General features: G+C 35.9%; 1 protein-coding gene across 2 annotated transcripts in view; it reads right to left on the minus strand.

Moving 5' to 3' along the window:
- Syt1 (synaptotagmin 1) overlaps nt 1–16,860 on the minus strand; it is a 197,386-nt gene that overhangs the window by 119,040 nt on the left and 61,486 nt on the right. For both annotated transcript variants that reach the window (XM_027929322.2, XM_027929315.2), the window contains exon 5: nt 15,124–15,291. In XM_027929322.2, coding sequence (XP_027785123.1) covers nt 15,124–15,291 — 168 coding nt within the window. The remainder of the gene's footprint in view (nt 1–15,123; nt 15,292–16,860) is intronic.

Below are 16,860 nucleotides of genomic sequence, written 5' to 3' on the forward strand. Positions count from 1 at the left end.
TTAAAATGATCTGCAATTTGCGGGACAAATGTAAACTAACAAAAGTTGAAATATATGGAACTTGAGAAACAGACTTTAAAGTAAGAAATCGAAGATTTTTCATAGAAAGGATGAAACAGAAGCTGTTGCACTTCCCATTTGGGCCCAGAGGAGTCCTCAATTTTCATAGCCTCAGAAAATGTTTGAATAATTTATGTCTTAAATTGAAATCTTTGGGAGATTTTAACTTACTATTTACAAAGTCTTTGTTTAGGGATGCCAGAATTTGCATTTAGGAAGGACCATCTCTGTTTTTATTTCTGAAGTCAAGTGCATGTGATTTCTTTTGAAAGGAGGCATGCTGAAACATTTTCTTAGGGAGTATTGGGCGGGCTAGTATACTGAGAGTGGGAGGGATGGGGGAAGATCACCACAGCAGGGTCATGAGAGAAGCAGTGGACAGCACCCTTCCTGTCAGGCCCCTGGCTCCTGCTACCCTCCTCTCCTCTAGGCACTCACCAATGACCTGGTGAGCAGCTATGTGCTCACTTAGAGGAAATCACGCAATGTCTCAGGCATCATCTTCCTGTAGAAATGACACATGATGAACCAGTTTCTGCTCTCACTTACTTAAGTTTTAGCCTAGGGCACTGAATTTCTTATGTGCTGAACATGAGGATTTGAAAGAAGGTTTGATCCTTGTGATTGTGTATTAGGTTTTTCTACAAATACATCCCCTGGTGACTTGTACAACACATCCTGGTAAATACTTATTTCAGACTCAAACCAAAGGCCCCAAATGGCAGATCTGGCCTAAATCAGCCTTGTTAAAATTCAGCTATGTCCCATGCCTGTTCTATCCTTGGTTCAGTTCTGCTGTATGGAGAGCAGCAGTCACTGGGTAAACGCTTTCCTTTCCTGCATTGCACCAAGAAGAAAGAATTCAAACTGGAAGCATGTTATTTAAACAGGCATCTTTTTGATCCTGATTAATTCTTCAGGAAAACTCTCAATCTATTTACTAAAGGATAAAAGGCCACCACATTTTTACATTGTATTTCTTTGATAAGCTAATAATCACCAGGCTATCTTAGGTTTACTTGAACATTTCCTGAATTCCCAAATCTAGGAATTTGATGAAGTTCCTGCTCTAGAGGAATTTAGAAATAGAAAAAACAGTATTAAATGTGAACTCTGAAATTAGGTAAACTTTAGATTTAAATATGGCCATGGTTTTGCATGATTTCAGACTAGTTTTTTTTTTTTTTTTTAGCTTGTATGAATGTTTCCTCATTTGCAACTTTGGCTAAGTAATATCTATAATGGGGTTTGTGAGATTTCATAGAGCTAAAGTATTTGTATTTCAGATTTAAGTTAAATTTATTAAATTGTTTTTACTCCTAAGTGAATTGATCAGTAATTGGAATCACAAAATTTGGAAAGCTTTGAAGCGGGAACAGCCAGCAGGTAGAGGAGGCTGGGTTTGGGAAATGTGGTACTGGTGACAACCAAGTCCTTTAGACATCCCTTGATAAGAGTTGCTGATGTAGAAAACAAGGTCTAGCTCCAACTGATGCAAAATCTTGAAAGCTGTAATTGAAAATAATAACAACTACTCCTCATTTAGGAAAAGTGATGCTGCTAAAATTCAGACCTGACATAAAAAGTATTTAAAAATTAGCTAAGTTATATGTGAAGTTGGCCAAATGAATTCCTACAAAGATGACATGAAAACATCAAGGCAGTGATGGTAAACTTATTCTTCAAACTATTAAATATTTGGTTTTGAAGAAAGGATAGATTGGGAACCAAATGACATGCATTTAGCAATCATCTGAGTCTTGTGAGATGTAATGCATACTTTTCCTCTGTCTCATTAGAGGAAGGGTTTTGAAAAAGGAATCTTAAGACACTGGTCAGTACCGTATTTCAAATTATAGCACTTTAGAGGGGAACTACTCATTTTTTGGCAACTTTATTGCTCATTATTTTCATAATCACCAAGAATTTGACAATTCTTCTGAGCTTGATGTCTTATCTTTGCTAGACGATGTTAATAAGGAGCTTCTATTGCATTATAAAACACGGGCTTAGTAAACTTTAAGATTACAAAAATATTTTGATTTGTAAAAAAAATTATATTCAAATATATCTAATTAAATGCTATTTGCAGAATGTTAGAATGACTCATTTATCTTTTTTGGGGGGTCTAGGAATTAAACTCAGGGGCACTCAACCACTGAGCCACATCCCCAGCCCTATTTTATGTTTTTATTTAGAGACAGGGTCTCACTGAGTTTCTTAGCAACTCACCATTGCTGAGGCTGGCTTTTAATTTGAGATCCTCCTACCTCAGCCTCCCAAGCCTCTGGGATTTCAGGCATGTGCCACCATGCCTGGCTGGTTCATTGACCTTTGATGTTTTGGGTATTATTACAAGGTAGGATGTTCTACATTGTGTTCATCATCATGGCTGGTATGAGAAAATGTGATGAAAGAGATAGGTGCAATTTTTTTTTCTCTTTCCTGAGATTTGTAGTCTAATAATAAACCAGAGGATGGAATAAACCAGAAGATGAGGAATAGAGGGACTTGAAAAAGGAAACATCTGAATCCTACCTATGTGGGATTCACACAGATCTGTCATGCAAAGATGACCAGAAGGCTGGGGAGCAACTAAGGGACTTGGGGACAAGAGTAGTGTGAAGGTGGGCTGTTGCTGTTCTCCCTTTGCACCGAGTGGTAATGGCCTTGTGGTGGGGAGAATGGCAATGAGGAAAACAAGCCATCAGGCATGAGCAGAGTGTATGTTTGCAGACTAAGACATCATACCTAGCACAGGCCCTGTAACCCCTTTCTCAGTGGCAACTGAGCATGATGGACAAGTGCCTTTGGAGTCAGACCAAAGTCTGAATCTCAGCTCTCCCTCTTCGAGTTTCATGACTGATAGAATTCCAATTTCTCTGAGTTTCAGTGTCTGTAAGTTGGGGAGAATAAAGATGCCTACCCCATAGTGTTGTGATGAGGATTAAATGAAAAAAGCCACTCTGTGATTTTTATACAGCCACTCAGTAAATTTAAGTTCCGTTAAACCAGATATAATGCAAATTTACATTTTTCAGGTAACAGACCTTTGGAAGCATTGTTTACTAAAAAGAAACATTTTTTTTTAAACCACAATTAGGCAATCCCACCAGGACACTTAGGTTCCACAGTCTTTATGCCACTTTCAAATATGGACTCAATGTAAATAAAGCATCAGCATGACACTGCTTGGAAAGTTAAAGAGAAGCAAGTATCTCTCCACTCCTCCTCTTGGATTCTAGGTTAAACATCGATATTGATTTTATAACAGGAAGGCACTTCAAAGGCTGCTTTCTGCCCGCCCTATTTGTGACTTAAGCTATCCACAAATATGTTTTAAAATCAAAACATAAAACTCTAGATTTTTTCCCATTTTAATATTCTAATCTCACTCTATTTTTGTTTTTTGACACTGAGACACAATTAAGAATAGATATTCCTGACATTCTGCTGGTTTCTGAAAGACATTTTTTTTTCCCCTCCTGTCTTTACATATTGGCAGAAAGTGAAAATACCAAGAAGCACCTTGTCAGAATATTGATTTACTCATGTAGAAATAACAGCTTAAACTAAAGAGCAGCTTGTTAATTATTGGTAAACAGCAGTCTCCAGCCACATTCCATAGTGTTTGCAATTTAATGAATGAGAGGACTGTGATTAGAGGTATTTTCAAATTTTCCTTTCTGGTCTCTGCTAGAATTGTACCTAGGGTCTTCCCTTCATTCACTAATATCCCTGTTTTATCTGGGTCCTCAAATTTGTTTTTGCATATGTACATATGTACATATGGGGCCCTTCCATTTAAAGAGCACTGATGTGGAAAGTGCTTTTGGAAAGGATGTTGAAAGCAAGCTAGAATGGAAGGAATTCCACTTGTCCACATTGCCGTGTATGCATGGCAAGTGGTAAGTAGGTGACTTGGCCTGGGCTGGTTTTTCTGATCTCTGACATCTCCACCATCCATGCTCCACTGTGTTTTCTAAGTCAGGAGTCTGTCAGCTCCTGAAGTCCAGGAGCAAGACACCCCAGAGAGGACCCTGCCATACAATTTTGGTTCTCAATCTTTCTGTGGTCTGCCTCAGGAGGAAAAGAACTGCACATAATTAGTGTTTTGGGGGACATTTAAAGTGGAGCAAAAGTGAGAAGAGATGAGAGAGGAGAGATGGCTATCAGGGAGATAGGTGAGAGTCATAAATTATTTTGAATGAATTGAGTTGGGGAGAATTCTTCTATCAGCTCTACCAGAAAAGCTTAGGGGCTACTCAACTTTGCTTTCAGGCATCTGAAATCTGGAGAGGGTGGAGAGGAGTAATAATAAAGATACGGAGACTGTCACTGGCTCTACAGGGAGATGTCCCTGCCCACCATACAACAGAGAAAGTGAAGAGCTGCTCCATATATCCGATTGTTTGTTTTAGGTATTCATTTCATATTTGAAGTGTGTTTGAAAAATAATTTTAAATTTCAAACACATATTTATATAATATATTCTATATTTCTCAACAGCATTTTACATATGAGGAAAAGAAGCTCAGAGAATTTATGGAATTTGGAGTCATAGTTCATACCATACTTATTTGATCTGTGCCACACAGTCTCCTAAGAGTTAAGTATTGTGATGTATAAGATGATCTTTTTTAACCTGTGGAGACAATAAAACTGGTAAGGAAGACATCTTTTTTTTGTGTTATAGCATCATGTGGCTGGCTAGGTACCTTATATTGAGACTAAGAGAGTATGTAATAAGGTGCTAAGTGTATGGTCCAGTATAGACAATATACTGTCAAGGTCAAGGTCAAGGTGATGCTCAGCATCATCAGGGAGGCTGGTGAGAAGAAGACATGATAGAATTCCACTAAGTAAATAACACAATACATCCCTACATAGATGATTACCTGGTGTCCTGATCATTTTAGGTTTAGAGAAGCATTATACATACACCTGCCCATGATCCAAAAATTCTTGTAGAAATGAAAACATGTCTACAAGAAGCTGTAAAAGTACATTTAAAACAACCCCCCAATAAAAATCCCTAGAAACAATTTAGTTGTTCGTCAACAGGAAAATGGCTAAACAAATTTTGATACATGCATCTGATAGAATATGACTCAACAAAAAGGAGTGAAAAACTGTTGTATGCAACTATATGAAGGAGCTCAAAGTCATCCCATTGAGTAAAGGAAGCTAGACAGAATAGTGTGATTCCACTTAAATGTCATTTGAGAAGAAGCAAGCTAATTTGTGGTGATGAAATTGAAACAGGTTTTCTCTAGGTGCTTGGACTAGGGATTGACTGGAGAGAGCCATGAGGAACTTTTTTGGATGGTAAATAGTGTTCTATAACTTGAGTGGAGTAGTGGCTACATTGGTGTATATAATTGTCAAGACTCAATGTGCTTAATGTCAGGGCACTTTATTATATGTCAATTTTTTTCTCAATTTACAACATTTTATTATTAGACAAAGGTCCATAAAATAGCAATTAAGTGACTTGGGAAATATTTGAGAAGACAAAGGATGAAGACAGGCTGAAAAAAAGGATGACTTCTAATATTTAGAACAATTCTTCTACATTGGAAGAATGAAGCCTAGAACTTCTTACCCTAAAAAAGATTGGGGTAGTAGAAAATGGCTTTGGGACCACAAAACCTGGTGCTTTGAGTCTTGAGTTCTCACTGACTAACCTTATGATCTAACCCTGGGTTTATCATCTGCAAAAGGAGAGTCTTAGTATGACCTTGTATCAGGAGCCTAGGAATAAAGAAAGTGCCCTAATTGAAATAGAGACTAGAATATTTCAGGGAAAATTTCTAAACTTTTGAAACAGTATCAGGAAGGACTTTCCCAACCTACCTGATAACTTTTTTAAATGGGGCCCTTGTCAATATGGAACATCATGCTTCCATGTTTGGAGTTTTAATGCCTGAAACCCTTTTTAAAAAAATAGCTTTATTGAAATATAATTTACATATCATAAAATTCACCTGCTTAAAGTATACAATTCAGTAGATTTTTGTATATTCACATGGTTGTACAATAATTACCACTAATTTTAGAATATTTTCGTCACTCGAGAAAGAAGCCCCTTATCAACTATCTATTGTTCTCCATCTCCCTGCCATGCTCCCTTCCTCTTGTAGCCTTACAAAACCAATGATCAACCTTTTGTCTGTGGATGTGCTTATTCTGGTGAATCAATGTGTAGCATGTATCATCACTTCATTCCTTTTTATGGCTGAATAATCTTGTGGGGTGATACCCTATTTTCTTTACCTACTCATTTGCTGATGGACATTGGTTTGCTTCTATTTTGGTCTATTATGAAACATGTTGCTATGAACATTCATGCGTCATTTTTTGTGTAGGTATGTACATCCATTTATTTATCTTAGGCATATACGTAGATGTGGAATTGCTTGGTTACATGATGACTCCATTTAACATTTTGAGGAAAGATAAGACCGTTTCCCAAAGTGGCTACATCATTTTACATTCCCACTGTCAATGGATGGGGTTTTAGTTTCTCTACACTCTTACCAACACCTATGATTGTCCATGTTTTTGATTTTTAGCAGAGCCTAAAAGCTTGAGTTCTTATGTGTGGTGTTAAAGCTTAGAGGAGCTCACCGGGAAACACAATGTTAGTACCATCTTCCACTCACATCCACTGAGCCTGGCCTTGGGTTGGCCTTTGTGACTACTTTTCACACCCAAAGACTTGCACACGAGACCAGGCATGAACGTTCCCCCTTTTGCTACAGTGTCTGACAATCTTCTGAACCCTTGGGCTTGTCTGAGTCTACTCATAAAAGGAAGGAAGTAGGTACAATGGCCACAGCCCTGCTTTTTTAGCTGGCCAGAAAATGACAGCTCTGATTAGTGTTTGCAATCACAAAAACAACCAATATTTACTGAGTTTACCTGGTGCCAAGAATTGTTTTAAGGGCTTTGTATGAATTCTCTAATTTAGAATGTAATTCAGCTCAAGGAGAGGAGTAATATTTTTTTAAATGCTTTCATTAGTGTATTATATTTATACATAATAATTGGGTTCATTTTGACATAATCATACATGCATGGAATTAAATTTGCTCCATTCCAGTTTCCTGTGTCTCTTCTTTCCCTCTCCTCCTCCCTCCCCCATTCCCCTTCCTCTATTCTACTGGTTTTCCATTTATTTATTTATTTATAATCAGTGCTTTTAATTACATGCATAAAGGGAAATTTTGTCAAATTCATTCTGCATTCTCTCCCTTTTCCGGTTCCCTCTCCTTCCCCCTCAATCTCCTTCTACCTCGCTGATTTTCCCTCTCTCCTTATGATATCTAACTTCCTTTTCCCTCCATTATTTTGCTGTAGATTTCGCGTATGAGAGAAAACATTTGGCCCTTGATTTTTGATTCTGCTTTATTTCACTTAGCATGCTGTTCTCCATCATTTATTGGCAAATGCCACAATTTCATTCTTCCTTATGGCTGGGTACAACCTCATGGTATATATATATATATTTTTTTTTTCTTAATCTTTTGAGATGAGTAATATTAACCCATTTTTAAAAATATTTATTTTTAGCTTTAGGTAAACACAATATTTTTATTTTATTTTTATGTGGTGCTGAGGATTGAACCCAGTGCCTCAGGCATGCTAGGTGAGCACGCCATCACTTGAGCCATATCCCCAGCCCCAATATTAATCCATTTTATGGAAAGATTAATAACAAACCCAACGATACCCCATTAGCAAGTGGAATCATGTTGTAATTACATAGGCTGAGTACAGACTCAGAGGTTTAAGCTATTCTTCTGTTCTTCTCACCATTAATTTATAATTGACTAAATTTAATGCGTCTATCTTATTCACCATGATAGCCCAGAAATCAGCATAATCCCTGACCTATAAAAGGGGCTTAATAAATATATGTTGAATAAACAAAAGGATGAATGCATAAAATTAATTTGCAGTATTTCAGAGCTCTTGAGTTCCTGTGTGTGGTGTTAAAGCTTAGAGGAGTTCAGTGGATAACTGGAAAGAATTTAGTCATGTGTAAAGTAAGTTTGAGTGTGTGTATGTGCTTCGTCTCTCTCCCCTTAATTATTTAAGCTCTTGTTTGTCATCAAGTCCTCATCCTCCTCCTTTATTCTGTATTACAACTGGCACCACTCAATAACTGACATTTCCTCTAATTGTGGAGTAACAGATTGTAATGGATTAAAGATTTCACAATACAAACATTTGGCCCACTCAAAAATAGGTGGGAGTAAGACAGAAGGTAAAAACATTTAATTTGAAGACTCACAAACAAGATAATAAAAAACCTGTTCTAAAACATATGATGAGTTTATCAGAAAAAATTACATTTTAAAAGGTTGGATGTGTAGAAGATGGTACAAGACATTCTCCTGTATTGCTTCCTACTCAGAATTCTCCATACTGTCTCAATAATATGGAAAGTCAGATATAGAAGCGATTGCTCTTGTTTGTATCACTTTTCTTGTTCTTTCATTTTCTATTTGTTCCCGTTTCAACTCCCACTCCTCACTTTCTTCTCTGCCAGCCTACATACATGAAACCCAGGCTTCCAAGCCGTTCTGCTCTGCTTTATTTAAAATTCAACTGATAACTCTCTCCTTTTATTCTTTTGATTAAAAAGAAAAACTAACACCTACACTGGTTTCTATTTAAAAAATTAGATTTCCTTGGCACTACATGTATTAGAATTTAAATCTCCCAATGAGAATTTCCTGCATGGTAACCCATTTGCGACACCATGGAAATGATGCTAAGCTCGGAACATTTCAGTCAGAGTCAGAATATAGTCCTTAAAAGTCAGAATATAGTCCTTAAAAGAACATTCACCTACCTCTTCACTTTTTCATATTAATTAAAACGGTTTCACCCAATTTAATCATCAACTCATCATCTCTGCTTGACCCTAAGCAGTTTCTGACCATTTCAATGGAATTTACCATTTAAAGATAAAGACAAGTCACTATTAAATAGGACAGACAAAAGAATGTATTGAACACTGGGAGAGTTTATTTAGAGATAGGGCTGGAATTTGAAAGTATTTTGGGCTTTTGTATAAGCAGTAAGACTGAAATAGTTGGGTATCCTTTACAGACGATTTCCTTGAACGTGATGTGACTTATGGTATGTGTTTGTAAGAGAAAATTCTCATTTCATTTTAATTTGTTCAGTTGATTTACTTGAAAATATTTGAGCACTTTGTGTGTTGTAGGCGTAGGGCTACTGGGGACAAAAAGGAACACCAAGTAGATAATCTCCTTGCACTTACTGAGTGTTGATCAACTCTGGCAATATGGCATTGTGGAGAGAAAAAGGATTTGGGAGTCAGACGGACCTGGGTCTAAATCCTTGTCATGTTGTTTATCTTGTGGGTGGCACCAGGCAATTGTGTTATCTAACAAGCAAAATGTTCTAATATGAAGAGTGACTCCATATGGTTGCTGCAGGAACTCTACAAGATGACATGTGTAGAGCACTTAGAATGGTGGGCCTGGCTTTCATGTTCCAACTCTAGTCCTTGGGAAGAACCAAGATTTATAATATTTACTTTGTTCCAAGTTGAGATTTATCAGTCTGCTATTTAAGGAAAAAATTGTCATTAGATTACTTGATTCAGTCTTATTTCACAAGATGTCAATTCAAGCTCTTGCAATTATTATTAACATACTTTAAAAAGGGAGTTTGGAAATATTTCTCACAGTACAACAAATACCTCTCTCCATTCATTTATTCAAAAATATTTTGCACCCCTATTATGTGCTTGCTTCTGTAATCAGACTTGGTTTTGCAGTGGAGAACAACATTCATGGCTGCCATCTGGAAGGAGCTTACAGAGTGATGGGGGAAGACAGACCATGAAAATTTAAAAAAAGCAAACAAGTGTGCCTTCCAGACATGCTATGGATATGTTTGTTGCATTTCTCAAGTATTATAGACTGTGAGTGACATGGAAGGAAGGAAGGTTCTTATTGGTATCATGCTTAAAGTTAGAACAATTAACCTTTTATAACTATTTCCAATCAGAGCATTGATTTGTTGGGTGGAGATTCCCTGAGAGCATGAGTTGCCTTCTAACTATAGGAATGGCATCAGTTGCTTCAAGATCCTTGGCTGTAAAGACACCGACACCGTAAGAAATAATAGCTTTAACACATTCCAAAGAAGTATCGAGTAACTGACCACTGGAAACTAAAAAAACTTCTGTCTTTTGATTGAATATGTATTCTCCAAATGCTTCTCTGTGAAGTAAATGTTTTTCTAATTAGGCTTAAAAATGTGAAATTTTCTCGCAAAATTGATTTTCCATTAAGGCACTAAAGTAGTTTCTCTTCTGCTTGGGTACTAATTAAATTATGTCCCAACTTGTTTTAATTCAGCAATCAATTTTTTTTCCATTTGCACTGGATTACAGAATCTCATTTAAAAATCACAGTTTAATGAATTCCACACAAAGCAGAGGTGATAGACTTATTCTCTAAATGGAAACAAAACAGTACTGGTCAAGACTTGAGAGCTTGCAGCCTAACAGGGCAGAATACTGAAAAAAAAAAAAAAAAAAAAAGCCAAAACCCCAAAAGCAAACAAAAAGGCTCAGTCCTCTGGTGGTGTCTATGTCTTGTGCTGTTTTTAGAGATAAGAGACAGTATTGCAAAAGGCATGGGGATGTGAGGGGGAAAAAAAGGAACAAAATGCTAAAATAAAAAGGATCTAAATTCTTTGAGGATGTACTTGATGCTGGGTCCAGAACTGAGACAATTTCTAAGGTAGTCATAAATTTATAAAAAGAGAAAAATTGAGTCATGACAATATTTAAAATAAGTAAAAAATTAAGAACGGATTATTCTAAAGAATAATAATTCAGGTTTAATAATTCTAGATAATAATTTAATGACTCTAAATAATAATAATAATTCAGATTTAACCTGTGAGTGTATGAATAATTATTTTTTAAATGATTTAAAATATCTCCAAAAGTCAACATAGCTTGAGAACATACATATTGAAAATCTTTTGGAAATGAAGGAATATGCTGATTATATAGGATGATTTTGAGGTCTTATACTGAGAAAGGAAAAATTGATACAACAAATAGTTTTCTATGTAATCACCTCTCAAAAAACTCAGGATTCACATTTCTGTCTTAAAAAAAAAAGAATGAACAAAACCAAAAGAGAATAATTGAGCTGTCCATGGTCAAATTCCACCTTCATCTATTAGAAGGTGGGGAAGTCACAAGAGGGAGTAGTCAATTCATGTAACATTAAAACAAAAAAATAAAACAAACAAACAAAAAAGCAAGTAAATGTAAGCCAGTAAGGTGGCTTTCATTGTGTTAATTTAAGACACATTAACAAGCAAAATGGAAGCTTCACCTTGCATGGAGAATCTAACAGCAGGAGCTGTGCTTATTGAGGTTTCTTCTCTATCTCCTCCTTTTTAAAACGTGCTCAGTCAAGTCCAAATGTGATCCTTACACTGTCCATGCTCTATCCTATTCCTTTCTAAACAACTTGCACATTAATGGATCACTGAAATAACACATAATTCTTTCACTTCAACAATTGCTTCATCAACTCATGGCTTTTACAGTTCTCATCTTCCTGGCCACCAAATTTTACCCTGTTTAAATCCAAGACTAACTGAATAGCCTACTGTGGTTAATAGTGCTGTTTCCAGATTCCAAAATTGTTCCTTGAGTTCTTTTTTTCTCACTTTCTTTGTATCCTTTCAACTCATGATGACATTAAAAATAACAGTTAATGCTGTTAGATGAATGGCATTGTGGAGAGAAAAATTTTAGAAAAACTAAAATTGTGAACAAAATTGCTCATGTAAAATGGAAAAACAATTTCTTTAAAATCATGAGAGCTAAGCCTTCAATTTATTCATTCAATTATAATTTTCTGTGGTTAATGGACAGTAGCATGAAAAGATGGAGCACATATCAGTGAGAATAAGTAATTCTTCAGATATGAAATGTATTTGGAATCTTATTTCTTTTATAAGGAGAAAGTACCTTTCTGGGTCTGGTCATCCAGGAATACTTTGCAAGCTAGACATCTGTTGTATGAGGCCTCCTGTATCATGACAAAGGGCAACAGCCCCTCAACTGAAAACCAAAAATCACTATTCTGGAGAAGATAGCAAAGAAGAATGTTTCTAGAGTTTAAAAATGTAATAGTAGAGTTACTATTTTTTATTGAAAACTTCAAGAGCCATTCAATAAGTGCAACAGCGCTGAGGAAAGAATAAAGAAGCAGACATAGATAGAAGGAAAAGAATAGAACAATTAGGGAAATTAAAACACAAAAAGGAGAAAGATAACACAAAAAACACAGTAGGTTACAGAAAGAGAATAGGAAATCTCTCATTTATTGAACGATATACCAGACTCGGTATTAGGTATAGCAGATTCCTCCTGATTTAATCTATATGTAAGAGCAAGGACAGACGATGGTAGTTTACTTTAATTTTTTTTTTTTTAGATTTTGATGGACCTTTATTTTATTCATTTATTTATATGTAGTGCTGAGAATCGAACCCAGTGCCTCGCACATGCTAGGCAAACGCTCTGCCACTGAACCACAGTCCTAGCTCCAATAGGATACTTTCTAGATTAAAAATCCTGAATTTTAGAGTGCTTAAGTGGCTTGTCCCAGAGATAGTAAGTAGATCAGTTAGGACCAAACCCCAGAAGTGTTTGATCTTAAGGACAGATCTTGCCCAGAAACCTGTGTAGATGAAAATAAGCAAGATAGAGATTGAAGTTAAGATGATGAGTCAACCCCAAATTTCATGAAAACATAGTGCCATTATTTGCCCCCTAAAAATAAAACCACTTAGCACAGAAGCATGAATATAGTAATGCATAATAAGAATTTTCACCAAGAACATGTATATACATGTATATACAGATCCCAATCTGTATCTATATCTATCTGTATCTGTATCATCTATATCTATACATATATATTTGGTATTAGGGATTGAACTCAGGGGTGCTTTACCATTAAGCTAGATCCTCAGTCCTTTTTAAATTTTTTAAACATTTTTGAGACAGGGTCTTTCTAAATTGCTGAGGGGCTGGCCTTGAACTTGAGATCCTTCTGCCTCAGCCTTCCAAATAGCTGGGATTACAGGTGTGTGACTCTATGCTCAGCTCAAATAATTTGGATGATAAAAGTCTTAGGGAAAGAAGACAAAGAGAGAAAAAAGGGGGCAAATAAGGTGAAGAGAACAAAAATAAGATTGTTTTGGGGTATCTATCTAACCTCAGATTCTAGAGTCAAAAGTGTCAAATTCTGCCCCATACTCAAAGGATTTTTGAAAGAGGAGAATTGCTAGCTCATCTATATACCCTTAACTCAGGCAAAAATATTTTTCACCTTTTCAGAAACTCACTGGTGTGATCTTGAAATCCCATAGTAATTGTGGTAAAAGTAACTATATACCCTGGACATAGCCTTGTGAAGTCCACATGGTCATATTCTGATAATTAGCCAATGAACCAACCACAACCACTTAACTAAAAACCACTCAGCTAATAAATATTTATTATGGTCCCACTTTATCTCCAACTCAAGGAATTCACAGTGAAACCTTTCAATAAAATATGAAAGTTCAATGAAACATGTTACTATTTTGTTAAATATTTAGAAACATCATGTTCAAAGGATTGAATATTTCTTTTTATACAGATGTTAAGCTTAATGTCAATATTACCTAACTCATATGGAAGAACTACTTATAAAAAATCATAAAATTTAGAAAGGCAGTATTTTTCCTATGTTATTTTTGACGGATGAAAAGTAGGGCCAAGTCTATTTCAATATTTAGGATGTTAATTTTGACTAACCTACTGGGAAAATATGTATGTCTCTTCTTTCTAAAAGAGAGCAAAGTTTTCTTTTGATTATTCAAGTTACTCAAGCAATTTTGCTTCTTTTTTTTGTAACCAAATAATAATTTTAGAGCACAAACAAAATCCAATTTCAGCATAGCAATCAATAATCCTATTCTGAGACCTTACCTTACTAAAGTGGTGTCAAGTTAGCAGCTTGAGATGGCTCAGAGAAAACCTCAGGCTGAGAAATTTCCCAGGTAAAGGGCTTGATTGAGTTTTTTCTCTGAAGGCTTGGGCAACTCTGATTTCTCTGGTAGCCCCAATGTGACTACATCTTACCAAATTTTAGGGAGATATAAGTCCTAAATGATAGGCTTTTTGCATTATAGTCAATTGTCAGGACTCCGGGAAGTGGCTGGAAAGGAGTTGTTTAGGGCTTTGGAGAAGCTGAGAGTTGTTTGCTGTTCTGGTGGTGGTTTGCTGAGACATCCACACAGAAAAAATGCTAGTGCCAGGCAGGAGGAGCATAATCAAATGGAATTGATTATTATGGCGCTTCAATGTACTAAGGATATTGAACTTCCCTTTTTAAATCACAGAAAAATACTGGTCTCAACTATTAAAGCTGGGGAAAAAACAATGTGAAGACTACTATAAAAATGTGAGTCATTTAAAAAATGGATTTAATATTGGCCTTTGTGAATTATATTTGATGTTTCACCCATCAGGCTCTGATATCTTTGGGAGAAACAATGAACTGTCTGCAATATACAGAAATAATCAAGGAAAAAGTGCCATTTTATTTCTTTATAGCTATATAACCTACATAGAAAACCAGAAAAATCATTGTGGAAAAATACAAAGAATAATAAGATGATTTTTCTCTGTCCCTTTAAAGAAGTGTGTGTGTGTGTGTGTGTGTGTGTGTGTATGTATGTGTGTGTTTGTGTTTGTCCAGAGGAGTTGGTTACAGATCCAGTGCATGAATCTCTCCCTTTTCTTCTGAACAACACACAGAAGACCTGTATACTTTATAACCAGGTTATACAACCCCTTGACCCTGTTTTGCCAGCTGTCAACATCTAGAAGCCCACATCACCTTTGGTAAAAAGCATCTCACAATAGGTTATTGTATGAGCAGCAACTGAAGCTATAGCTTGTCACATCAGAAATGCTAATGATTTTCTTACCTCTTCCTTCTCAGCACTTTGCAGATCACGCCATTCCTCAGTTACGTGACCGAAATCCACTGTGTTCATGGGGACTTTGAATTCTCCAATGATGTCATGCTTGGAGAAACGATCAAAATCATACACAGCCATCACCAGAGTTTTGCCGCCTAGTTCCGAGTAAGGGACCTACACAGAAAGAAATGAGGATAAATATCTGTTCACAAAAATACTTAAAATCTGCTACTACTTTATGGCATTAATTTAATACTTATGTTGGACAAACAGACCAGGGAGATTATTATTTTTTTTTTTAAATTGAGTCTTTTAACTAACTGAAGTTGAATCTACCTGAGGAAAAAACTGGAACTTGCCATAGATTTTTCAACTTATTTTAAAGGTCTAAAGCTATTAGTATTATTAATAATGGGTCCAAAGATTAATAAAAGAATAAATAAGCCCCAGGCACAGTGGTGCATGCCCGGAATCCCAGTGACTCAGGAGGCTGAGGCAGGAGGATCATGAGTTCAAAGTCAGCCTCAGAAACTTAGTGAGACCCTATCTCAAAATAAAAAAGGGGTTGGGGATGTGGCCTAGTGGTAAAGTGCCCCTGGGTTCAATCCTCAGTACAAAAAAAAAAAAAAAAAGAATAAATAAGCCAATTACATTTGACTATTGTATACATTTCTCTTGCAGTATGTATGTATATGTCCGTGTGTGTGTAATAATATTTATTTATTTATTTTTGGTGCTGAGGTTGGAATCCAGGGCCTTTTGCATGTGAGGGAAGCACACTACCAACTGACTATATCCCCAGTCCTCTCCTACAGTATATTTTATTGTCATTGTTGTAAGTTATATCATCAGGATCTAACTTATTCGGAAGCAGAAAATGTGTTTAAAAGTTCCATTAACTCTTTCAAGCCATTTGAATACCGCAGCTTAATGGAGCAGCAACATACTAAAAGGCATGCTAGGAGCCAAAAAAATTTAAATGAAATTCATAAGGTGCCTCACCTACTCTCTAAAATAATTTACTGATTGACATGCACTGACTAGAAAATTGATGTTTTGAATATCAGAGATTCAATATAATATGGATCTTGAAGTTCACTCATAGGTATGACACTCTTTAGTATGAATAGTGGCAAAAGGCCAAGAACTGATGAATTCTCCAGCTGTTCAAATATATCTGGGACAGATGCTCTGGGTTGGGAAGTTTATTAGTGACATTTTTAATATTCAGGGAAAAGCCGTGCAATTCAAGTGAGCTACACTTCAGTAACTGGGTAGAAATGTCTAATGAAGAAATTGTTTAGACTTGTATTAAAGGTTTGATCAATTTTCATACACTTCATATTTTATCAGTGTAAATGGTTGTCGTGTGCTCCAGCAAACATTTCTCAATTAACTCTGTACATTAAGAAGGGAAGGAGAGGAAAGAATACTTGACCGTAAATGTACAAGTAATCTTAGTTTACCAGGAGTACTTTCTGTCATTTATTTATCATGTTTGGAATCTGATTATATTATTAAAACACTGTGATTAAAAATTAGGCATAATGCTTTTCAATTTTAGAAGGAATCTAAAATAAACTCAAAGAGCCATATTTTTAAGGAAAAAAAATTTTTAGAATAATTATAGATAAACCTTTGAAATTGTCATTGTATATCTAAAACCTTTCTATAATTTTGATGATCAAAAACCTGGGTTTGGGGTCAGAGAGACCTGGGCTTCCCAACTTTCTGTCTGAAGGA

Source organism: Marmota flaviventris, chromosome 3, assembly GCF_047511675.1.
Source record: "Marmota flaviventris isolate mMarFla1 chromosome 3, mMarFla1.hap1, whole genome shotgun sequence".
NCBI lineage: Eukaryota > Metazoa > Chordata > Mammalia > Rodentia > Sciuridae > Marmota > Marmota flaviventris.